The following is a 27,093-nucleotide window of genomic DNA, read 5'->3' as shown; positions in this document are numbered from 1 at the left end:
GGTTCTTTCAAGTGTGGTGTGAGGTTGTTGTGTTTTACGGTATGTTTTCAACAGTCTTCTGTACTGGTAAAATTACCTTTTTAGCTTATGGACACAGGCAGAGGTTATTAGCTAATGTGTCAATATATTTTCCATCAACAACAATAGATGTTCTTTTTCTGCAGTCCCAATACGAAATCAGCCCTGTAGTAGAGAGAGGGAGGTTTAGATTTCTTTTTTCTAGTGTTTTTTTTTTTATACCTCCACGTCAGTGAAAGCCGTGGCCGAAGCCATTATGTTTTTGGATTGTCCGTCTGTCCCATTCTTGAGAATGTAATATGTCAGGACCCCCTGGAGATACTTTTTTTTTCAAATTTGGCACAGACTTCCACTTGGACTGAAGGATGAACTGATTTGATTTTGGAGGTTAAAGGTCAAGGTCACATTGACTTCACGTCTGTCCCATTTCTCATGAACGTGATATCACAGGAAAGCCTTGAGGCACAAATGTAGTTGACTTGTTTGACTGGTAATTGGTTGATCGTAGTCGCTGCCTGCCATTAGTTGTTACTAGAGGTGTGACATCACAATTTAATATGTCGCGATATTAAAAGGTGAGTATTTTTTCTCGTCGAGGTAAAAAGTTGTCTCTCGATCATTACACAAGTGCAGAATGACGTCGAACCTCCAAGGACCGATTCACCTTAAATCAAGCGGTGCCAAATTTCGGTACATGTAAGCGCGAGCTTCTCTGTCCTCCCCTCTGCGTGTTTGACAGAGAGCCGGGCTCAGTTCTGACCCACACGCAGAGGTGCGGTGCAGACAAAGCGAGACTACGTCGTCTCGCCAGCTTGTTTAAGTCACAGCGAGTCATGGCAATGCCGGTAAAGCGGTCGCAAGTATGGTTACAGTTTTCAAAACTTCACACAGACAGCGTTTGCTGCGATATAAATTAATGGCGAGATTGCGGTGCAGTTAAGGTTACACTTCCGAGACAGACGGGCACAACAGTGTTTATATGCCCTGGTGGGAGACTGACAGGCTGAGGTTGTAGGGCAAGGCAACTTTATTTCTATAGCACATTTCAGCAACAAGGCAATTTTAACGTGCTTCACATAAAAGCAGGGGCGGCGTCAGCCGATTTTTGCCGGGGCTTCAGCCCCGAATGTTTTGAGTGTAGCCCCGAATTTATTTTGAATAGTTGACTGACAAATATGAAACCGGTAGCCTGGATGCCAGCCCCGCCCAGGGCGTAGCAAGGGGTTGTTACTGTATTAACAGTGAAAACACACCGGAAGGGCATAGATACGTGCCTGATCGCCTGGCCATTCATACCGGACGCTTATTTCTCCGCTCACAAAGCGATTCTCTCTCGCTCTCTCTCTGAGTGGGGGAAAGTGTGTGTGTGTCTCTCTCTGTCCGTCCGTCGGTCTCTCCCTCAATGTGCCTGATCGCGTCTCGCTGTGAGAAGTCAAGACTACCAAAATCACCATGAACAGTGAGAACTCGCCTGCTCACGGTATCGACTCATCGAAGAGCCAGCAGATCAGATAAGCAAAGCCCATGACGTGTTGTCGCCATAGCGACTTCAAGCAACGGTGATTAGACTGTGTTGAAAGCGCAACTTTTCAAGCTGAAGCCAAGAAGCGCTCTACCATTAGGCTACATTCAGGTTAAAGTGGTGTGAGAAGTGGTTCAACTTGGAAATTGCAACTAAGGACTCAGCTCTATTAACCTTAACCTTATTAACCTTAGCCTACATGTTTTGGGGATGAATCTAATGTGCTGGTGTTTCTGGTTGTTACATGCTACAAGGTGTAAAGGGGAATCTAGCTCCTTAAGGGAGTGAATACGTTTTGATAAGGTGAAAGAAAAGGACAACATAAGTTTTTTTTAAGTACTCCTCCAAATCGCAGAGAACACAGATGGGATGAGTTATATTTTGAATGTGCACAAAGTTTTGAACATGAGCAGAAATCTTGCTCAAACACATTTGAAATATTACAGTCCAGGGGTTTATTAATTCATTAAAATTAATTAATGTATCATTGAGGTGAATAATTGTCATATGCACATTAAAGGTTACTTCCCCAACAAAAGACGCAAAAGAGGACGGAGGAGTAAATGATGCCTAGGCTACATGTGTGCTGACTCAGATATAATTAGAAAAGTCGAGCCAAAGGAGAATAAATAGATGAAAGCAATACAGAATGCCTAAGAGCCTTATTGCAATATATTCCATTATGTTTTTTTTACAATTTGAATTGTCCCCAATGTTTCTATTTACATGAAGATATTTCCAGCATAAATTGGTTCAGAAAAAGGTAGAAATATGTGCATAAAAATTGACCTGAATGCAGGATGTGTTTAATGTTCAAAATCTTCTGGGGGAGGACCCCAGACCCCCCGCATCATAAGTCGCCACACAGATCTGGAAACAAAACCTTGGCCTTTGGGTTGCCAGACCAGTTATGATTAGACCAAATATTGGTGCCATCTAACTAACATCTACAAACTGGCCAGCTAAAATGAATATACACTGGCTATTAACAAGCTGGGCCAATTGCTGTTTTTCATTGCCTTCAGTTTATTTAAATGGGTCTGGGCTAAGCCCTGAACCTCCTCAAGTCCTAGAAACGCTCCTGCATAAAACATGAAAACAAAACAGGCTAAAATAGAATATTACAAATACAAGAATACAAGTTACAGTGCAGTGTAAGAAATGAATAATTATTTGATTTAATAGGTTGTAGGGACATGTTTGGGAGGGGAGAGGGAGGTGTTTTATTTTGTGCGGTGCGTAAAATGTTCTAAATAAATAACTAAATGTTTTATGTAAATTATAAATAGGTTTGGAATTATTTTTACAACTGAAATACATGTTTTTTTTGTAACCGAGGGAAAGTACCGGAAAGAAGTTACTGTTGGGTACCGGCACTGAATTTCATGTACTGGTATTAGGTCTGAAGAGGTTAGTTACACTAGAGAGAAGCCATTTGAGTTTCTGGCAAAAACCTTTCAAAGTTTTTCATTTGATTGAATGTGAGACTATTTTGTCGCGAACCCAGTCTCGTGTATCGTCTCGTCTCCTGAGCTTCGTGTCTCGTCACACCCCTAGTCGTCACTGTCATTACCTCAGACCACATCCTGATAACATGGTGTCGTCCACAATCTGTTTTTCTGAGATTAGAGCAGGCTATTCTCCAGAAAGTATGATCACATTGATTTTATAAAGTTTTGTCAAAATGTAATCTTAAATAATCCCTTTTTAATATTACTATAATTATAAATAATATGAAGATGTTATCATGCAATAAAAATGAATGAGATGATGGCTGCAGGTCCATTTTGGCAACATACGCTAAGTAGTAGTCCAAAAGAATCTTTTTCTCTTTCCCTTTTGCCTTTTTGTTAATGAATTTAAGAAAAATCCTTCCTCAGGAAACATGGTTATTAAAATCTAATCCTAATAATAAAACTATCCACGGTACAATCTAATTCAAGCACGACCTTTCAAGACACTGACTACTCAAACATTTGCACAACTCACAAAGTAGGTAATGTTGAAAATGTTGACTTCTGCAGGAATGTCAAGTGTAAAGGATTTTGTAGTCTTTTTGTGATGAAGAGCTGTGGTACACCGAAGAAGATAAATGACAGCAAGCACTGTCCCTTTTTAGATCTTCTGTTATACAGTATGCTCAGCTATGTAGACACAATTATGCTGCTGTGTTCTCAGCTAAGAGCACACATCTGACAGATTACTGAAGCACCTGTTGCTTGTGTCTTGGAACAAAAGCACCACTTTAGATGAGCCTTCAGAATTCCAAAGCCTAAATAGTTTTAATTTGGAGATGCAGGGGTCTAATGCATCTTAAATTCTGAGCCTGACACTTTTACTTATTGTATACATGTGCTCTGAGAAGATAAACAAAATGATTAAATCTGGACCTCAGTCTTGATATCTGTGACCAGCAGCAAATATGGCTAGATCTCTCTTTTCCCTAACATTTTCTAAAACTCATCATTCTGCAGGGCACCCTTTTGCCTCCAAGCTGACTAACCAAACCCAGGACCTCACATGCCCTCTAAAGTCAATGATTTCTGTCAATTTGTATGTTGAGACCTTATTAACACATCTATACAAAGAACAAATGCCACTGAAGGGTGTACACGCATACCAGAGCAGCAATTCGGGGGAGGTCTACTTATTTTCCTGGAGGCAAAATAGTCACTTTTGATCACAGATGACATTCTTGTTCTTGAATGATGTAACCCATTTCATCTGTAATTGGATGAGAAAGTGGAGGCTGATGTATGTTAATTCCCAATTGGCGCTCCAATGGCAACTCCACCCAGTGGCTACTGTAAGCTGGAGTGTTACAGCACATGCGAAAGTTAATATATATGCTCATGGCTCACAATAATTCAGTTTGTGTATTCTATCCCCATTTGTATATCTGGTGAGAACTGAGTGAGATATTATTTTAAATATTCACGCCTCACACAGGCAGCATAAAAGTCTTCATTGTGGCCTGGTGACCTGGCCCTTAGTGGTCAAGTCATGCATGCAACTGGCTTGATGGAGGACGGTATTGGAATTGTGTTATTGAAAACCTAGTCTGTCAGTGAACAAGGACGTCTTATGGCACTTTGGGCTGCCATCCAGCCCTCAACAGTCCGGGATTGTATTTTGTTTTTAAATGTTCCATTCATCTATCTCACCCATGTTCTACAGGCTTCTGTGCCCAGAATTCAGACGAACCAGTTTGATGCTAGAATATGAATTAGATCTGTGGTAGATTAAACTAGCTGTCTATCTGCTCGCTGTGTTGACAGTGAGGCAATGACATCATTAGTATCTTGTTTGTAGGAAAACAAGGTCAGTTTCTTAATCACTTTCTTAACGCTTGAGGCCAAACTGTTGGCAAGACATTTGAATTAAACCTACAAAAAAGAAACTCGTATTTGGATCGGCTATATTGTTTGACGTTTCTTATGACCTACATGTAGGGTCAGGTACACCAGCCACTTTGTAATGTGACGAATCTGTAAAGATGATTCCTGCTGAGTGTGTTTTTTAGTCATTAAGTAGAGGCCTTTATTGGACAACCAAGACTGGGGCAAAGCTACGTGATGCAGTATTGTCCCGGTGTCCTGTTTCCACAGTGAACTACATGTTACAACTCTCCTTCTAGTCACCCTGTATTCATTCCTATTCTACTGAGTGAATATAATTGGTGGCTCAGCCTCTTATCTGCCCCGTACACGCCCATTTTTAACCATAGTCAATGCAAAGCACCTCGTGAATGCTGATCAGTGTATGAATGACACTGGTAGTTGTTACACCGAATCATGATGACTGGCGGAGAAAAAGCAAAAAACTTTTCAGACGTTCAGGAATTGCTGCAAATTGAATCATAATTTTGGCCTGTTCTGTGTATGGAAACCTGATCTATAACTACATATATTAATAATACGTCCAAAACGGCAGGCATTACGGAACTCTGGGACAGCTTCGATATACCTATATGATAAGATTTAACAGAACTATATATTATATCCAAACAAGCCTTAGTGATAAAGTTGAAGATTATATTTAATATTTATTAAAAAAAACACTTAGCTGTCTGACATTTCCCTCTGGAAACAGCCGGTTTCCCCCAGAGTGGCGAGGACCTGTATATGGACCGGGATGGCACGGTTCCAGCGCGTTGCCCTCTCTACTGGACCCAATTCAGTACATAGATCCAAGAGCTCAGCTTTAGGGAATCTAAATCGGCATATTAGCCAGTCATCGTCATGGTCCCTGAAGTCTCTTTTTCTCCTGATTCTTCCATTAGCGTAGTCCTCCTGCAGGGCCAGCAGTGCCATCATGCAGCATTACGCACGGGGTCACCGCATTGTTTATGTTTACAACAATTTGTGGTTAACACCTTGCCAACACAGCATCAACTAGTGGTATCCCCCACCCCGAGATACAATCTGAAGACGAAAGAAAGTCTAATAGGCAAACACACTTTTCTTCATGCAGGTTTTGTCACAAAAGGTATTAAAGTTCCGACCGATAAAGAGGACATTAAGGGTAAAGATTGCGCGAGAGCTTAACTGCTGTATTTTCAGACTTTGACATTTGATGATATATGCTCAGTATTAAAGACAGATATTTAGTTATTTACACTGTGTTCTGCCGTTATCTAATGCTTGGTATTTGATGCTATCCTGTATTCCATGGAGTCGGGCCATCTCATCCTCCTGCACTCCGTTGCAGACAATGTGACTGCGAGACCGTGCTGATTAAACATTAAGAACATTTTTTTTATTTAAGATTTGAGTTGGAGGTGTTTATGGAACAATTATCACTCAGTACAAGCGCAAATAACACTGCTGGATTTAATCTTCATGATATGGATTGAAAAAATGTGCGTGAGGCATCAATACTTGAAAATATTACGAGTAATCTTTATTCCCATTTACTTCTGCAGTCTGACTTCAGTTTACCACCTCACCATCTGTGTCGCCAATTCCTATTTTGTCTCCAACATGTGCGTACGCATGGGTCAGAGTTTGCGTGGAGCACCGCACATTCTCCCGTCAAGTTTGTTTTTTTATAAATCACAACCTTTGCGTAGGAAGTGGTGTACGCACATTTTCAGCCCTGTTTTGTGCGTACGCCACGTTTATAAATGAGACCCCAGGGGTTTTCTATGTGGTTTATAATAATGTAAATATTTTGTGAATTTCACCTGCAATAGTCATGAGGCAGCCTGCATGATACAGTATGTTGCAGAGGAAAACCATTTTGTTGCTTCACTATAACCACGTAAGGATTGAGTGTGGAGCATCTGTCATCACGACTGTTAAGACATCCCCTCTGCCACTTTGCATCCTCTGTAGCTTTGTCTCTTTGTCTTAAAGATTTGTCTCAATATAATAAACTATAATAATTTACTCTATAGTGAGCACTAAATTCAAGTACGCTTTTACGAACATCGCCCAATAGATACTGAATTCTTGAGGCTGATGCAGATATGAGAGTTTAAAATATCTGATAAGGATCCCTTAAATTATTGGGGGGGGGGGGGTGTTTGTACGCAGCGTGACATTTTACAAAAATAAACAGCTGTATGGAATACAAACTATGCAATTTATGACTATTTAGTAACTACCTCAAACATATTTGGCATTTATCTACTGCAATTTCTTGTCGGGCAACATATTCATATATATATATATATAAATATAATATGCCGATATAGCAGTCTAACTTGCGGTGTGACACAAATGTAATTTTGTATTAATAAAATGTGACGCATTGCATTATGGGATTGTTAGCAAATGTAGTGTACTTTCCTTGGACACTATGGGTGTTTGAAATACTGACGTACTGCATACTACACATTCAATGTGTGTACTGCATACTGTCTAATAATAAATGATTAAGTACCATAATCAGCAGACCTTGAAGTACACTTAAACAATCCGTCTTCTCTGCATCATGACTATCAATCACGACATTACCGGCCCAAGCTACAAATGTTAATCAACATTAGCTCTTCCACTCAATGCAATATTTTCCAGTATTCTCTTAAAGTGCTCATATTTCTGCTTTTTGGCTTTTGCCCTTTCCTTTATTGTTATATATCTCTTTTGTGCACGTTATAGGTTTACAAAGTGAAAAAAGCCCAAAGTCACCCCAAAGGCACTTACCTTCTCCAACAGAAAACACTGTTCACAAACTGCTCCAAACAGCTCTATTGTAGTCCAGCCTTTACTTCCGTGACAAACATGCGTAATTACTTTTTATTTTACTATATATGTTTACATAAATATTTTTTTCTACTACTATGGGCTAACAGTTAACATAGAAACGATCAGACATACATTTAAATGCCCTCTGTAAATAGACAGTATTACATGGCTATGCTGCGGCCTTGCTGGTAGGGGCAGTAAATTATAACTTGACCCACTTTCACTTAACTACGGTGCTGTAAAGTCTAGACTCAATCAGATCTGCGTGATCTGCGTAACAACAGCACAGTGGAACGTTTGCCTTTAACAGAGTGATAGTAAGACCTAATATACCATCATTACTGAGATTAAACTACATTCACAGATGCGCAATATTAGCTCACACGTAAAATAGCACCCGCGTGAATTAGCCTACTGTTGCTAACGTACATTCATAAATCCTACATAACATCGTCCCGTACCTACAGGACATCAGACTTACTTATTGATGCACGCACACAGTAGTGTCGACAAACTTAGTCCAATGAGGGGAGAAAGGAAAGTGTGATAGTGTTCCACGTTAACGCCTTTTCTCTCTTGTTCGAGACCGCTGTGTCCAAGGCGAGGCGCATGACCTTACTGCATGCCGATACGTTGCTAGTCCAGGTAGAGCAAGCTACTAATGACAGGGGGAGAGAGAGACTGTATCACTACAGCCAATCCAGTCTGCTCAAAGCGATGGTCTTTTTCACAAATAGGTTGCACGTAAGGGGGGAAAGTAGCTTCCACTGAAGGGGCCCTATCTTGCACCCTGCGCAGCACAGCGCAAAGCCCGACGCAAGTGTCTTTGCTAGTTTAAGACCGACGCAGTTGTCAAATAAAATGGCGCAGGCTAAATGTAGTGCTTTAAGTAGCAAAATAGGGACAATTTTAGACCCTGCCCATGATTGTTTTAATACCACAGTGTAAAACAATATCAGTGTCTTCACTTAGTTGAGTAGAGCTGATAAGTCAGACCAATGGATATGCTGACAGCTAGTCTAATAGATGTCAGTGTTGGATGCATTGGTGCCTTTTAAGGCACTGGTAACATTTGGGGGAGCTAAAATGCAGACTAAGATGATGATGACATTATATGGGGTCACTGTTCTTAGTTTTCTGTTAACTCTGGCCCGCATTCCTCATCCTTGGCCAGAGGGTTTGACAGGAGATGGACAGGTCAGGATTGGGGTCAAATCTGTACCTCAACTGAAGGCAGCAACTTCACAATGCCAGCCTTGTCTTGGCCCCAGAAAAAGGCCTGCATTATAAGGTTGCATATTAAGTCTACGCTCAGTCAAAGCCCCAGATCATTGATATGGGTACAATTTGATGCTTAGACGCAGCGTCAGTCTGCAAACTAGAAGCCTGATTACACATTTGTCTAAAAAACCTGAAATTTTAGGATTAGTTGAGGTTGTTTTAATTTTACAACCTCTTGTTTCTTAGATTCCAGAAAATCTGTTTGTTTGACTGATTAGCAAGCTTAGAGATGAGCTGGATAAGCAAAGTGTTTAAGACACATTCATTCACAAGGACTAAAATGCCACCATCTTCAATATAAAGTGTATGGATACCATTTTTAACAGTGACCCTTAGCCGAGGACTTGCATTATGATGTCCTTCATCACTTCCTGTTTATTTAGTCTAGTCTGTTTCACAAAACACAATAACATGTACAGATTACCAGGGGAGAATGTAGGTCAAGAGGTATTTAGATTGTTGTTGTTTTTTTTTTTTTTGCTGTGTTACTTGAGTAATTTCAGTAAGGTCTACAGATTACTACAGACTGGTATGCTGTATTTTGTAATGTTTGTTTGCAATACTAGATAGTATAGAGAAGACTGATCTTGCAGGAATGTCTTACATGAATAGCATGGTCTGTATTTTGTATCAACAGGATCTTGATAGTTTTTCATTAGATATGTTGCATTCAATGTGATGTACCATACAACTAATGCATACTGCTTTATATTGTTTGATTTTATAAAAAAATAAAAAATAAAAAAAATCGAAGAAAAAATTAGACTACTTATTTTTCAAACTCTGGGTGAGTCATATGCTACCAAATTACATCAATAGGCCTAATTAAAATTTAGAAGACCATACTGTTGTTGTGAACAGAGACACCCTTTTCCTTTGTAAACTGTTTCTAATATGCCAAAAACTTTATGGATCACATTTGCCTTATTGATTTCCATAATCAATAGCTTGTTTTTCCCCAGTTCTTTTTTTAATGCAAAATGTGCAATTCTAATGTTGCTATCACATTGTTTCACTTTCCTTTCTTTGTTGCTTTCTTGTGTGTAATTATGAAGCCCACTGATCTCAGTGGGACAGAATATGTTTGGCTCTGTGCAAAGCAGCAGCCTTTTCGTGTAGCGTGCAGTATCGGCGTGTTGTGTGGCGATTTAAAAATATATTTTAAACACAATGTTCTCGTCGATGGTCACTGAAAATAATTTAAAATTGTTCTCATCTTATTTTGACGACCGTGATAATAGTCTAACACTTTAATTAAACTGGGCCGACCCAGTTCCCCTTATATACACAATGCACAGGTCAGTTGGCCATTGCATAAAATGGATTAAAAGCTTGGTTAGTTAACACTTGCTAATACAGTACTGTCTAATCTCAATTCCTGAAAAAACATTTTCTTCACACACACACTAGAGCTGAACGTTTTGGGGAAACATATTTTATTTTTCTGCCAGATATTGCGATTATGTTTTTTTATTATTATTTTTTAAGTTTAGTTAAAGTTCAATATTCACTGTGTAACAGATTAAACATGAGCATTATAACACGAGACACCATCATAACTGCTCTATTATTATGCAAGGATGAGAACATAGATTTGAATTGTCAGCAATAAGTGTTTTTCTTCTAATAAGCATGGGACATTGAATCTGTGATATGTAATATATCTTATGAAATAACCGTAAATACAATAATAAAAAGGTTAAACCAAACATTCAACTAAATATCGCGGTCTTCATGATTAGCTAATCGCATTCTTTTAAATCACGATTTAGATTTGAAAACGATTAATCGTTCAGCCCTAACACACACGCACGTTAATTTTGTTTGTCGAAGTATTTTAGCTGTGTGCTTTGGAGTGGGAAATGTGCCTGCAGGCATTCAAAGAGGATGTGAGATTGTCAAAGTGCAGCATCTGAAATTATTGACTAAAATTACAGTTGGCATACCATTTTTCCCACAGCATGGTGGTATAAAAAAAATCTGAGAACTGTGTAACCATGATTTCCAACTAATGGTTTGTACGTCTGAATTGATTACAAAGTAGTTGGAAAACCACCCTTATTCAAAGAACAAGCTATACCTGCGCAATTTTCCACAGTTATACAATTCAAAGGGTAGAATTTTCTGGCAAGGTTTGAAGCTCAGATTTTTCTCTCTCATAATCCAAGTTAAAGTGGACGTGGCTAGAATCAGGTCTGTCTCTCTAATAACTTATTTTGTGTAGGGCTCTATTTTCTTTTTGCTAGTGACAGAGGGTGGACATTTGAGTGCATTGTTAGAAATAATAAATGTGTAGTCAGGTAATCATACAACAGTATTCTGTAATATTTAACTAAAATAGTGTCCTTTAGCTAACACCTCCACTGTCACGCTTGGAAAAGCATGAAGGCTAAAATGGCAGCGGCCAGCGGGACCGATTTTTCTCTTTCAAAAATGATCAGAGAGGCTTAGAAACATTAAATTACATAGTGAAAAAATGTAATTGATCTGAAGGATAACAAGTCTGAGCGTGTCAGATGGTGATTTCAACTCAAACATCAAAAGTGTTGTCACTTTGTAATGAATCAGCAATTTGGTCAAAAATAAAACCGTTGTATTTTGGGTAGAAAACATTTCCAAAACTCATTTAATGATAATTATTAATATCAAGTTGCAGTCAACTTGCGGTGTGTTAACGATTCCAGTTAGGACCAACAAAAGGAGGAAGCAGCAGATTCACAAGAGTCTTTTCACAATACAATTTGCGTGTTTTAAGGCTGATTTACTTTCCTGCTGTTAAATGAAGTGGCAGCTTGTGTGTGTGTGTGTGTAGCAGAAAAGTAAACGATACAAGTTGTTAAAGTTAATCAATGTAATGTCAGTATGAAGAAAGTTGTTTTGGAAACTGTTTTTAAGTTTTGCAGCAAAACCATTTTTTGTCTTCAGTATTAGGCTAAAGGTGGTGCCTGTGCAAAACAATTCTTTTTCTAGTTTCATTACATAGACGTTTGTGCTCAGAGTCTCATGTTTGTATCCTCTCTCTCTCCTCTTAAGGGCGTACTCCCTAGTTGACTCCAGCCAGGTGTCCACCTTCCTCATCTCCATCCTTCTCATCGTCTATGGCAGCTTCAGGTGAGTCTCACTAAACAATCACTTCAGCTGTCAAGAGGACAGTGGACAGTGGCACATCTTTTTTTGCCACATGAGCAAGGACCTATAGCTTAAAGTATCATTTTTTTTAAATAACAGTCAATACTTATTGTGAATATATGTAAATATGTGTTTATTTACCATGCAGTTGATGTATGGACCTATTCCCCATGGTTTAGTCTAGTTAAAATGTACATCTTCTGGTTAATGAATTAGGTGAAAAACACTTTTTGCAGTACTGTCGGACTCTTTCACAGTCCAAGTGTACCAGGTGAACAATAGGCGTAATGTGATTTTGGTGCGTGTAGTGCATCGAAATCCACAGTCCTGCACCTAATGTTGTTTTGATTGCTTTAGTTGCATTAGGATATTGACCAAAACACATTTGTTTTAGAGATTATGATTAAGTAAATGGCTTGAGTTTGATTCTCAGGCTGAATTCAGAGGCAGGTATGTTTTGCTCATCCATCTGTTATTTATTTGACTAGTACAGTGCCCGTTCAAAATATGCCTGTTTGGAACGGGCCGATTGCTTTGCTGCTTTAAGTTTTCTCCAGAACCATTGTACGCCAAAATTACTTACAGAAGGACCCCAAAGCACTTAGCAACCACAATGTATCACCTAATACTGACTTACTGTGTACTCCTACTTCAGAGAAAACCATTGTACTCACAGACATTTGCCTTATGGAGTGATGGCGGTGCGCCATGCAAATATCTGCGTTAATCAACCAGTTTTTCCGCAGTCTTTTAGTTTTATTCACAGTTTAATATCCAACGCTGTCCAAACTGCTCCAAATTCCAAACCCCAAGTTCATTGGCTACCCAGGAAACCAAGTGGGAAGTAGATTGGATGAACGGTTCATGAGATATTTCAAAGACGGACCACACGCACGCACACACACACACATACACACACACACACAGATACAGAGGCTTTCTGATTTATTAGATAGATTAAGCTGCAAAATCAATCAGGTCTCTGCTCTCGAAAAACTACATCTGTAAATATACATGGGCTACTGATGCAAACTGTCTTATCTACCATCTAAATATGCTCCATCCTCACTCCCTGATACAGGCCTATTAGCATGCAGCAGAAAAACACTTCAGACAAAAAGTTGTCGGAGCACATTATGGTCGTTTGGTGAATTGTAGTTATTATTTAGAAGTCACTGAGGTGTAAAGGTTCTTGGCTCTTTTGCTGATTTTAAAATGCGCGCTACATTTGGATGGAAACGTGCCAATAGCGATGTTTAACAATTCTACTTTGTGATGTAAGATGGGAATATGCAGGGGAAATCATATTTTTATAAGCGTATTTGATTTTTACAACTAATTGTATGGCTGTGTTCAGGACTGTTGATGTCAAATATGTACAGGAAAGAAAAACAGGAAGCAAACGAAAACATTTTGTGGGTCGACATGAGACTCCTCTGCAGGTTGCGGTGTAGAGCCACAGTTCAGCTTAAGTTCATGGACATCCCACTCTCTGCTAAATCAAGCCGTCAGTTCAACATTTCACCCAAACTTCCTTCCTTTTTCCCCCCAAAATTCTCCAACGAAAGATTGAGTCATCTTCCATTGACAGAGATATTTATATGCATAAGAACTATCGCTTTTCAGGGGTCGTTAGTACTAGTCATCAGTGAACTTATTCTAAATTTGCCGTAGAATACGTCTTTTTAAGTCTCATACACAGCTAATGTCAACAGTTTACATGCTTTTGAGATTCTGATAACTGATGCTTTCCCCCCTTCTGCAGGTCATTAAACATGGATTGTGAGAACCAGGAGAAGGATAAAGACGGTAACCCCACGACAACAGGGGCTTTCAATAACAGCAACACAAACAGCAGTGAGTGTTACATACAGGGCAGGGCCTGAAATATACAGACAAAATGTTTTCTTGGATGTACAGGTGCTGGTCATAATTAGAATATCATGAAAAAGTTGATTTATGTCAGTAATTCCATTCAAAAAGTGAAATTTGTATATTCTATTCATTCATCACACACAGTGATATATTTCAAATGTTCATTTCTTTTAATTGTGATGATTATAACTGACAACTAATGAAAATCCCAAATTCAGTATCTCATAAAAATGTTGGCCAACTGAAAAGTATGAGCATGTACAGCACTCGATACTTAATTGGGGCTCCTTTTGCCTGAATTACTGCAGCAATGCGGCGTGGCATGGAGTCAATCAGTCTGTGGCACTGCTCAGGTGTTATGAGAGCCCAGGTTGCTCCGATAGTGGCTTTGAGCTCTTCTGCATTGTTGGGTCTGGCACATCGCATCATCCTCTTCACAATACCCCATAGATTTTCTATAGGGTTAAGGTCAGGTGAGTTTGCTGGCCAATTAAGAACAGGGATACCATGGTCCTTAAACCAGGTACTGGTAGCTTTGGCACTGTGTGCAGGTGCCAAGTCCTGTTGGAAAATGAAATCTGCATCTCCATAAAGTTGGTCAGCAGCAGGAAGCATGAAGTGCTCTAAAACTTCCTGGTAGATGGCTGTGTTGACCCTGGACCTCAGAAAACACAGTGGACCAACACCAGCAGATGACATGGCACCCCAAACCATCACTGACTGTGGAAACTTTACACTGGACTTCAAGCAACATGGATTCTGTGCCTCTCCTCTCTTCCTCCAGACTCTGGGACCTTGATTTCCAAAGGAAATGCAAAATTTACTGTCATCAGAGAACATAACTTTGGACCACTCAGCAGCAGTCTAGTCCTTTTTGTCTTTAGTCCAGGCGAGACGCTTCTGACGCTGTCTTGTTCAAGAGTGGCTTGACACAAGGAATGCGACGGCTGAAACCCATGTCTTGCATACGTCTGTGCGTGGTGGTTCTTGAAGCACTGACTCCAGCTGCAGTCCACTCTTGGTGAATCACCCCCACATTTTTGAATGGGTTTTGTTTCACAATCCTCTCCAGGTTGCGGTTATCCCTATTGCTTGTACACTTGTTTCTACCACATCTTTTCCTTCCCTTCGCCCCTCTATTAATGTGCTTGGACACAGAGCTCTGTGAACAGCCAGCCTCTTTAGCAATGACCTTTTGTGTCTTGCCCTCCTTGTGCAAGGTGTCAATGGTCATCTTTTGGACAGCTGTCAAGTCAGCAGTCTTCCCCATGATTGTCTGATGATTGATGAGGGACCATTTAAAAGCCTTTGCAGGTGTTTTGAGTTAATTAGCTGATTAGAGTGTGGCACCAGGTGTCTTCAATATTGAACCTTGTCACAATATTCTAATTTTTGGAGATACTTAATTTGGGATTTTCATTAGTTGTCAGTTATAATCATCAAAATTAAAAGAAATAAACACTTGAAATATATCAGTCTGTGTGGAATGAATGTATACATTATACAAGTTTCACTTTTTGAATGGAATTACTGAAATAAATCAACTTTTTCATGATATTCTAATTATATGACCAGCACCTGTATAACTAATCAGCTATCGTTGTTTTTTTTTTTTGTTTTTTTTTAATCCTCCTCACTTTGATGTTTGTTTTGTTTTGCAGGTATTCAAACTATAGACTCCACACAGGCCCTCTTCCTACCCATAGGAGCCTCAGTGTCTCTGCTAGTCATGTTCTTCTTCTTTGACTCGGTACAGGTGGTCTTCACCATCTGCACTGCAGGTGAGTGCCGCTCTTGAACTTAACACAAAAACTCCACAGTGGTAGAATTACTGTAATGAGGCTTTCATGTTTCTGTTGAGTAGTTACACACTGGGGAAGGCCTCTTATCTACGTTGATTATTGAAACTGTAAAGACATTAGCTGCCCAATTAAGCTGACAGAAAACGACTCGAACAAGCAGTCTAGGTGTGTTAGGCTTTTGGATTCACTGCTGTGCTTTGTTCTTCTCCTCAGTTCTTGCAACAATTGCGTTTGCATTCCTCCTGTTGCCAATGTGCCAGTATCTGACCAGACCCTGCTCTCCACAGAACAAGTAAGGACATCATGTGGATTCTGTGTCTTTAAATCATCAGTCAGTTTGTATGTCTTTTACAAATATTTATAAAGCTCTGTGCTCCGGCATATTCATAAATCAGCTTCTGAAACTGTCTGTGAGGCGTAATTCCACTGAGAGCAAGTGGGAAATATATTTTATTTGGGGCGAATTAGCCCTTTTAACATTTATTTTCTCACTTACTGCATACAAAATGATTTTGATTAGCCTCTGGGCTCAGGTGCCTAGACATCTAAAGCACAAGCACAAGGAATCACCAACAACACAAACCACCTACTCAATTACCAATATGAACGCCTCCTCTCTAGTTACAGATTCGGAGCCTCCTATCTGGTTTCACTACACATTTTTGTCTGCTTTACAGAGCCAGCAACAACCCAACCTCCAAACCAAAACCCCTTTCTACTCAGTGCTTAGCAGTGTTGGGGAGTAACTAGTTACATGTAACAGCGTTATGTAATTTAATTACAAAATAAAGGTAACTGTAATCCGTTACAGTTGCTGGAGAAAAAAATATGTAATTAAATTACAGTCACCTATGAAAATGTTCATGATTACATTGGGGGTTACATCTGAATATTTTCTGTAAAAAGGTAGCCTATATGTATAAAAAAAATTAATTGTTTCTTTGCATGTTTTTCATGCGCACAATGTATTCCCTTGCCATTTCCACAGCCGTTAAGTAAAGTTTTATGCTATTCTGATGCTTTCGATTGGTTCTCCTGTTTGAATTTGCAGCGCCACCCGTCTGTCAGTTAAATTGCCTCTCAAGCTGTCTGAGAGTTGCCACTATGGCTACGGATAAAAACACGTCCCAGTGCAGGAAATATAAAAACAATTTATACTAAAACAGTGTTGTTGTCATTACTTAGAATTCATCATGGGGGCGACAGGAACTAAGCACTATAGCTTTAACTTGTTTACAAATAAAGGCTGCTCAGGCTGTATTTTTCATATTTATCATTCATGCATCTCAGGCCCCTCACATTTCAGGTCTGTCTTATTAAGAATCCAGATGAGATTCAAGGCACTTTCATTTACACTTGGCCTGTTTTCTCAGGCTACATGCAAATCCGGGGCAGAGCCACTCCAGTCCGAAAGGAGGTGGTAATGCACCCGAAGCTGTTTGGTAACCAAACAAAAACTCCAGAAGAAGAACAACTTATGCACTTTATCTGCACTTTGTAGTAATAACAATTTAGCCAGCATTAGCTAGCTAAAATATATCCATAAAATACTGGATCAATTGTTTTTATGAATTACGTGCCAAACGTTTTATCTTCTTCACTCGCTCCACTCCCTCACCCATACAGATCAGTGCTCACTCTAGTTGTTCTTTGCTCATCGTTAAGTATGCAAATACTGCTCAATGTTAAAATATAGCAGCCTGTAAATGTTTACCTTCATGTGTGACATTTTCATATGCTGAAAATCCTGTAGATGTTCTGTCCAGGAAGCTCCACTTGGGGCCAAGGATGGGATCTTATGTTTTCTTATCTTAGTTCTGTGTGATTTAGACTGTGTGTGTCTTATTTGTCTTATTGCAGGATTTCCTTTGGCTGCTGTGGGCGTTTCACTCTGGCTGAGCTCCTGTCCTTCTTCCTGTCTGTTATGTTGGTGCTCATCTGGGTACTGACTGGACACTGGCTTCTCATGGATGGTGCGTATCTTTCTGTAATGACTCTTGTTCTAGTGTTATATATAATTTTTTATTTTTTTTTTCAAGGTTCCCAGAAAGTAGTTCTGCAGCAGGTTTTGTACTATGAGGATCCAAAGATTAGTAACTAAACTGCAGGACGGTTTTCAGTTCACATTAATTACATTTCCAGTTATTAAACCGTGAATTGAAGTGTGTAAGGAGAAGTTCTGTTAGCATAGCTGCTAACTTTGATGCTGCTGAGTAGAAAGGATAAATTCAGCCATCTCAATCTTCAACAAAGGCGAGAGTCTGGACAAAATTCTGTTTTCATCAACTCCTGGGAAAGAAGACACTTGACATCATGACTAATACAATAGGAAGTTTTTAGCAGCACTATTTTCAGGCTCTTACTGCATTGTGATGCATGCTAACACAGGAAGAATACACTGACGTTAGTCAGCTGCTATATAAAACCGGCATTTAAGCTAACTGGTCTCAATCAAAGTGTGAATCTGAGGGAAGCACTGACAACGCAAAGAAAGGTGTGTGTGTGTGTGTGTGTGTGTGTGTGTGTGTGTGTGTGTATTGTGTGTGTGTGTGTGTGTGTGTGTGTGTGTGTGTGTGTGTGTGTGTGTGTGTGTGTGTGTACCTTTTTTTTGAACCAGTTGACTTGAGTAATTGGAAACATGTTACTGGCAGTCTTCTTCAGTAATGTGGACAATGCAGCCATAAATGGTAACACTTTTATGATTTAAAAAAAAAAAAAAACACTTGCACAGATATAACTGTTGGAAAACGATTTCATAAATCAAAATCTGACTTATAAAATTGACAACATTCATAGAAGATTTCGACACAAGCTTGACATACTATGTATATAAAAAATAATGTTACGGTGCCCCTCTGGGTTTTTAGCACCGTTACACCGGGTTAGAATAAATGCAACAGTATACACATGCAAATACACATTATAATTAACACATACTTTTATTGACTCTTCTATGCATGAAAACTCTGACATGACCATCTTGTGTCTTATCGGGTCAAACCAGGCACCCGAAAGTGAATCAGGACAGACATTTCATCAGAATAAGCTGACCAATTAATGAGGCCTGTGTGCACAGTAATTAATGTTTCTTAAATAAACTCGCTAAAATCAGTTCCCATGTTGCTATTTCACCTCTTTTCCGCTGAAACGTGGAACTGTGTTTTAAATCAGTTTTTTTTCCTCCCCGCAGCTTTAGCCATGGGCTTGTGTGTCGCCATGATAGCCTTCGTGCGGCTTCCCAGCCTGAAGGTGTCTTGCCTGCTGCTGTCAGGACTGCTCATTTATGACGTGTTCTGGGTAAGACATGGTCCCATTCAAACTTTCACCCCCATCACAGCTGGCATACAAGCCACTGCCATGAGATACAGCAGACAGACCATATATACAAGGACACACTGAATTATACACACTATTATCCCTCCCTGCTGTCATACAAAATGGTAATGAGTGAGCTTATGAAAGCCCTTACATGTGTTTTCTAAACATACATGAGCAAATGCCTCCTTGCCAGCTAGATGATTTGCTGCTAAGGAAGTGATGCATTTTACATTTTCCAGCAGCTGTGTGTGTTGAAGGAACTTCGTTAGTTAGCATTGATGCAATAATGACCACCATAGCTTATCAAATATAAGAGAGCTACCTTCAAAATTCAACCTTGATAGACAGACATGAACAAAATAAATGGTGAAGAGGAAGGCAAGTATGCTACAAAGGACAGCAGGTGTATCCCTGAGCCAAAATCAAGATGAACATCACAATTTTCCTCTGAGAAGAAAAAAAAAAAAAAATCTATCTGTCTTTTTCTGGCACTGGTAGATCAGCACCAGCACTGAGCAGAAAAACTCAAAAGCATTGGCCACTCAACAGCTATAGTGTCACAAGTCAAGGGGAAGCAGTTTTGTGAATGATCATTTTTAATATGAGAATGTGTATCAGTGGGTTAGTGAGTGACAGAGATGGGAAGTCATAGTTTTATTTGAGATTTGAGGAACTGCAGTGTGTATTATCCATAATTTGAATTAAACCACTGAACAAATGAATCAGTTAAGATCTCAATCTGCAGGTAGTAGAGCTCAGGGGGATCTATGAGCACCTGTTTGTTTAAATAGTTGCTGCCATTATTTCTTAGAAAGGATTAAAGATGGGTAACATTGTCCTTTTTAAAAAAAAAAATATAATAATAATGCCTACGAGAAATGTTTGACTACAGAAAACTGCCCGAGTTTCTCTCAGGTTTTTGTCACATAACATTTGAACAGAACAAAAACAATGTTCTGCATACAAATACATACTAAAATCATAACTGACACTGCACAACAAATATTTACTGTAATTGCTCTCATCTTTACCATGTTGTTGGGGGGCCTAGCAACCTGCCAGCACAGTGCCTTCAACTACACCTGTCTTCAGTGTAATTTTCCCACTGAGCATTTATGTTCACAATAATATTATAAGAAACAAACATTGGATGAATTGGATACATTTTTCTTACCTGCTTTGAGATGTTTGCAGCAGTGATTGAGTCTGTTTGGATATAAATCAGGTATACAGGCGATACAGCAGCAACCTGCAGCAGCAGAACATTTGGCGATCTATCAATGATCAATTTATTCAAATATCCAACTGGCTACAGCTTCATACAAAAATGTGGGCTTTCTTGCTCGTCTTCATATGATTATAAATGAAATACTTTGAAAGATGGTCAGACAAAATAAGTAATAATAAGACATCATCGGCAAGACATCATAAATTCCTCCTTTTCCCCTCCAGGTGTTCTTTTCAGCCTACATCTTTAATAGTAATGTGATGGTCAAAGTTGCCACCCAACCTGCTGAAAATCCCATAGATGTTCTGTCCAGGAAGCTCCACTTGGGGCCAGGGATGGGCCGCGATGTCCCCCGTCTCTCCCTACCTGGCAAACTGGTCTTTCCCAGGTAAGACTGATGGAACCACGGCGGGGGGGGGGGGACTGCTAGCATAGCTATAAACCTTTTGTTCAGATTTGACATCTGGTAAGGACCTACATTTGCATACAGAAACAAGTAATGAAATACAAATTTGCACATAACTTGATGGTATGCTTGCTTTGGACCATGTTCCTAGTGTTTCTGTATTTTGCCATCCCAAACATATTTGTACTATTTCCCCACCTGTGCAGCTCCACAGGAAGTCACTTCTCAATGCTGGGAATAGGAGACATCGTGATGCCGGGGCTGCTGTTATGCTTCGTCCTGCGCTATGACAACTACAAGAAGCAAGCAAATGGGGAAGTCCCATTGGCCGGACGCATGCAGCGCGTCTCCTATTTCCACTGCACTCTAATCGGATACTTTGTGGGTAAGCAAGCAATCGATGGATGGCTGGATCGGAAAGGTCGGGGGTTTTATTGGTTGTTGATGCTAGGGTGCCATTATTTTTGATATTTTCCAAAAGTGTTCAAATCCGTTCTCTTTCAGGGTTTAAATAATAATTATAAAATAATAATAATAAAAAAAGAATTATGTGATTGCTAATGATGTGATTCTGTCCTCAGGTCTGCTGACTGCCACTGTGGCCTCCAGGATCCATCGTGCTGCTCAGCCCGCTCTGCTCTACCTGGTGCCCTTCACCCTGCTGCCTCTGCTCACTATGGCCTACCTGAAGGTACGGGATGGGATGGGACAGCAGCAGTCACTTATTTACAACAGATTAAAGTTTAGCTGTGGCACTTTTTGCCGAATTCTGCAGTTTTCTTGAATTCTATAATTGTGAAGAAAGAATTAACCCTTGTAAGAAGGAAATGCAAAGAACATGTTTTGTATCATGTTTCTTTACACATAGTACAGCATAGTTTTCAACAGTGCAGCTTTTATTCCAAATGCGCTGTATACATGTCCAATCGGCCCGTTCGGAACAGGCATGTTTTGAACCATGGACTGTAAAAAATAATGGACGTAGCATCGGTGATGACACCCATTGGTTTGTGGACTGCCATTTTGAAGCCAGGAGTTTGCATTTTGACTGTCGCCATATTTGTACTTTGGAGCCAGAAGTGACCATATGTGGACAAAAGGGTGGAGCTGGGGAGGATGCTGCTTGATATGAACGGGCACTGCACTGGTCCAGAGAATTTTAGAAAGCTAAAAACTAAGTTTGGGGCAAGTACCATTGAAGAATAAGTCTACAGTATAAATGATAGTTTGATATTTTTAATTTTTACTATCTTAAGTTTTCTTGGCTGACCTGGCCAGTGAAGATGTATCAGAAAATATTTGATTCAAGACTCATGACTCGTGTATCTACTGTTGTCTGGGGTCCACAGGGGGATTTGCGGCGCATGTGGTCCGAGCCCTTCCACACCAAGACCAGCAGCTCCCGTTTCCTGGAGGTATGATGCACCCTGGGATAAACGACCAGTGTGGGGAGGACTATGGATCCTTTACCTTAATAAGAGGGAAGGAGAGAGGGCACACTCCGAGTGAGGGCATGTTGTCATCACTTGTTCATGCTTTCCGCCAATCTTCTGTGAAAACCCTCAGAAGGACACCAGTGTGTGGATCACAACGCCCCAACACAACTCATTTTTGGTCCCTACACCCTCCCCGTGTCATATCCGCTTCCTCTTTTCTGTTTATTTCCTCTTCATAATAGCACATCCTGCCTATGCTGTTTTTGTTCTGCCCCCTGCCTCTCTCTCTTCCTTTTTCGTCTCCTCTAGTTAGTCTCATTTTCCGCTTCCCTCCCATGGCTCGTTCTATTCGTCAGGCCTCTTCTCTCTGCGTTTTCTTTATTTCTTCTTTCTTTAATTTTCTCTGCATCTCTGTTTGTCACTGACTCAGATGAACTCAAGGGCCAGGCCTCCCCCCTTTTTGTGGACTTAAGGTTGTGAGACACGGCTGGGGTTTATATATATTTTTTTAGCATTGTCGTGGTCATTATTATTATTAATATTATTATGGAACAATTTAAACAAACAAAGAAGAGGCGGAGTGTTGCAGTGGCACAGGACAGTGCTCGGGAGCAGCGACACAGTAAAGAACCCCCACCCCCCCTTGCGCTTTCTTCATCTGTCCCATCATCCCACCACAATGGCTTCATCCCAGCGCTCCTGCCCTCCTCTGACACTCCCTGTGAGCCCCACCCTCCTCCTCTCTGTTCATCTGCTGTCCCCATTCCCCACCCTCACAGATAACTATGTATTTTATTTAGAAAAGTTTTATTCTTGGCATATACAGAAATGATGCATTATAAATTGTTAAGCTGTCCCCAGCGTTTGAGGGGCCGCTTCTATTTGTATATATGTGTATTTGCAGTATCTTGAGTTTGTATTTGTGTTCGGGAGCATGTTGAATAGGGTAGGAAACTGACATCAGCCAACAGGTGAATTTTGGTGAATTTTGGCTGCCAGTTGTGCTGAGTCGACTGGTGAGCCTTCATCATTTACAGGTTGTTTTCTAAAGTTTGTTAGCTTGTGTGATAGAAACGTAGCTGATGAAAAAACAAAACCTCTGCATCGGTGGCTGGTTGATGAAAAACGTTTCCTGCTCTGTGTGTGTGTGTGTGTGTGTGTGTGTGTGTGTGTGTGTGTGTGTGTGTGTGTGTGCGCGCGCGCCTGCCTGTGTGTTTGGGTGGGTGTGTGTGTTTTGAGTGAATGGTTGTTTTACTTGGTTTTAATTTGATCATGAAAACGGTGACAATAGTCAGGTTTCCATTGAGCTGGGCGTGTTAGATCAAACTGCATCATAAAGACGGAAACCGTTTGCGTCTAACTTGTCAAAAAATTACAGGAAACGCAACAGGGGTCATTTTTCTTTTTTGCAGACCGGTTGAAATGTAAACAGTGTTTGGTTTTTTTTTCAAATAAATGAATGTTGAATTAATTTTAGGGTATGTTACTTTCCATCATGAAACCACATCATACATCATGCTGGGTTTTGTACTGAATTTCTCTTGTGCACATCCATAAATTTACATGTATTTATGGCCATGGAAACACTAAAAGCATTTTATTTCAGCTTTCATATGTCTATAAATGTCTAAGCATGATGATATCAGATCAGTTTTTATACATTTTGACAAAACACAAGTCAGTGGAACAGCACAACAGCACATCTCATCTCAACTTCACCTCAGTCGGTGAAGACCTGACTATTGTGAAAGTTTGGACTCAAAGCCTGGAGATGAGGGAAGATGTACTGTGGATAGATTCATATGAGGTTACAGATGGAGGGTCCTCTGGGTGGACGGTTAAATGTGTGTGGGTGTGGTGAGTGTCATCACTTAGTCTGTTTGGACCTAGGGAGGGGAGGAAATCAGTTATGCCCTTCAGAAATGGAAATTAAAGCTAACCCATAGGATGTTTTTACTGTCACCATTTGGTCTTTGACAGTCTTACAGTTTTTGTTATTGTCCTTCCACCTTTTTGTGGTGCTTGTCAGTTAATATCTAATGTATACTGGAAACCGTGTGTGAGTGATCGCACGACAGGAAGTCAAAGAGACGTACGGACGATAGTTTGCTGGTTTATTTTTTATTTTTAACTTTTTTTATGCTATCTAGCCGTGCATGTCAAGTGTACAGTGTATCATTTCTCAGACTGCATTGACTGGGCTACTGCAATTCTGAGTCTCTGCTGGCCGACACCGAGGCACTGGACCTTTGAGCTCGAGCATCGTCAGTGGGTGGGACACAAACTGCAGGTCAGAAAGACTGCGATTGGTCAGCTCTGATTGATTAAGGCAGAATATTATGAGCTGAATGCTGTCAGGTTGGGACGTCCGACCTGCCGCTCAGTGCAGTCGTCTAAACTTGGACATCGTGGAACCACAAGCCCCCTTCACCTCTTCATGGACATGGCAAGAAAATATATAGATTTATATACATATATATATATATATATATATATGTATGTGTGTGTGTGTATATATATATATATATGTATATATATATATATATATATATATATGTATATGTATATATATATATATGTATATATATATATGTATATGTATATATGTGTGTATATGTACATACATTAATAAATGATGACGATCATGGTGATAACAAAAAATGTTTTTGTTTTTTTATATAGAAAATGGATTTCTTTTTACCCCCTTGTTTGTAATTTGTTTTTTCTTTAGTGCTTTAATTTTTATTTCATTTTTATTTCCACCTCTTCTCCCCTCCAGCAGAGGCATCCAGCTCTGTTGGTGCATTGATATTACGGCTGAATGGATTCTGTATAGAAAAATGGTGAATAAATAAATTAAGAACTGTGTAGTGAAACATGAATCCTGAAGTGCTTGATCTAAAACACTTTGTTCCCCCCTCTCGCCCTCTTCCCTTCTTTCCCTCCTTGTTCAGGATTCTGCTGTAAATAAACATGACTCTAACTGTAACACTAGTGTGTCTTTTTCTTTTGGTCACCGGTTTATTCAAATTTGCTTTATTGGTTACTTTTTTTAGATTCAAATTCTATGTAAATTTGTGGTAAATCTACAAATACAAATCAAAATACAATTCATTGTTTAATATTAAACCAACATCCACAATAATGTCAGGTTTCAGATATCTATGATTTGTTAGCAATTCCCCTCTAAACTTCTCAGATAGTTTTCTTTAAATATCTGTCTGAGGGCCAAAAACAAATTGAATATTTCAGCTCCAAAAATAGCGAGAAAGCCCAAATAATTGTTTGTTTTTTCTTCTTTACGTAGATTAATCATCTTACAGATTGATCTTGTGGGGGCCCTAGGATGGGAACCACTAAACTATATAAAGTAGTTAAATATACAGTATAGCTCCACCGTGACCAGTGAAATGCTGATAACACATTGTTGCATTACGCATATCTGTCTACAAAAACATGTTGCACACTGGTTTGGTTATCATAATCAACTCTGCCTCGGAAAAGGAGATACAGTTTACCGGGTGTCACAAACCGGCTCAATGCATGTGACAAAAGAGGGGAGACCAAACAGGTTAAAATGCCAATAAAGTGTTTATTGTAAACAAACTACTATTAACAAAAGAATCAAAACAGGTGTGGAATCAATGTTATCAGTAGCGTGTCTGTGTGTGTGTGTGTGTGTGTGTGTGTGTGTGTGAGTGAAAGATGTTTGGACAAATGACAACTGCAACAAAGGAGATAAACCAAACCCAAACCAGGAGATGTGGAGCCTAGGAGAAGGAGAATGCAGAGAGAGAACAATCAGACATGACTTGCCTTGGTTGAGGGTGTCCACCAATCAACTAACGAACCCTCCCAAACTGCCAGCTCAGCCATTAAAGCCAAAGAAGCCAACAGCAGGCAGAAAAGGGAGGGGTCGTAACACCGGGCATAATAAAAACCAGCATTCTGGATTCAAATAATTCTCAGTATCATCACATGAAAAGTGTGTGTTTTGAGATATCAACTATGTAAAGACAAGAGACGACTTATAAAAGCATTAAGAGTACAACTACTGTACGTACTATCAGCAATGACCAAAAAATAAAACCTTGAAGTACTCCCTATCTGAACAGAGAACTACATCTAGTATAAGACCCACTCAAAACAATAAACAGCTGTCTGTATGAGGAAGTTTTGTCAAACACACAGTATAATAATGACCTATAATATTCATGGGACTGAAGAAGATGTTAATCACACCAACTCTGTCTAAGACTCAGTAACTTTAGAATTCATCAGTATCTTTGGTGGTTCCAAGCAGGTTTTATAGACTCTCAAGTAACTTGTCACTGTGACATTTTATTATTAACAATTGTGCCAAAGAAAAATTATGTCTAAACAGCACATTATGTACAAAATGTAATTTCTGGGTCAAGTCTGGTTTGCCTTGAATTGCATTTGTCATTTAGCATTTCTACTGAAATAAAAAAAAATCTAGCATTCATTAAAAAAAGTATACAGTTTTGAATCGATGTTCTACTTTTCCAGTGAAATATGAGACTTATCACATCTGAGTTTAGAGCAGATAGTGTGCATTTGAAATAAGTTCCAATGTCTTATACAGCTTTTAGGAATTTGTAAAACAACATCAGCTTCTTCCTGTCTTAGTTGAAGTTAATTCTATTAACTGGCAGTGTGCATAAACCTGTGCTGATTCAACTTTGTCCAGCAGATGGCGACACAGTACAAATAGCTGAAAACACTGCCAGAGAAGTCAGAATTATGAAAGGCCTGGTGTAGTTTCTGTACTCAAATTCACCATGCTCAATACGTTTGTATGGAGATCTCAACCAATAATATAAGTACATTTTCCAGAATAGCCATGTTTAAACAGCAGTGTCTTTA

The 27,093-nt window shown here is 39.6% G+C and overlaps 1 protein-coding gene across 1 annotated transcript in view; it reads left to right on the top strand.

Annotated features, from left to right (window-relative positions):
* The window catches only part of sppl3 (signal peptide peptidase 3), a 31,355-nt gene extending 6,160 nt beyond the window's left edge, over window positions 1-25,195 (top strand). The window contains exons 2-11 of the mRNA XM_078271379.1: window positions 12,046-12,123; window positions 13,907-13,998; window positions 15,678-15,797; window positions 16,032-16,110; window positions 17,679-17,791; window positions 19,009-19,115; window positions 20,589-20,752; window positions 20,977-21,155; window positions 21,352-21,461; window positions 22,120-25,195. Of these exons, the coding sequence (XP_078127505.1) occupies window positions 12,046-12,123; window positions 13,907-13,998; window positions 15,678-15,797; window positions 16,032-16,110; window positions 17,679-17,791; window positions 19,009-19,115; window positions 20,589-20,752; window positions 20,977-21,155; window positions 21,352-21,461; window positions 22,120-22,191 (1,114 nt within the window). The 3' untranslated portion in view covers window positions 22,192-25,195. The remainder of the gene's footprint in view (window positions 1-12,045; window positions 12,124-13,906; window positions 13,999-15,677; window positions 15,798-16,031; window positions 16,111-17,678; window positions 17,792-19,008; window positions 19,116-20,588; window positions 20,753-20,976; window positions 21,156-21,351; window positions 21,462-22,119) is intronic.
* The last annotated feature ends 1,898 nt before the right edge of the window (window positions 25,196-27,093 follow it).

Source organism: Sander vitreus, chromosome 16, assembly GCF_031162955.1.
Source record: "Sander vitreus isolate 19-12246 chromosome 16, sanVit1, whole genome shotgun sequence".
NCBI classification, from domain to species: domain Eukaryota; kingdom Metazoa; phylum Chordata; class Actinopteri; order Perciformes; family Percidae; genus Sander; species Sander vitreus.
The sequence above is the reverse complement of the archived record's forward strand: the minus strand, read 5'-3'. Positions and strand labels throughout refer to the sequence as shown.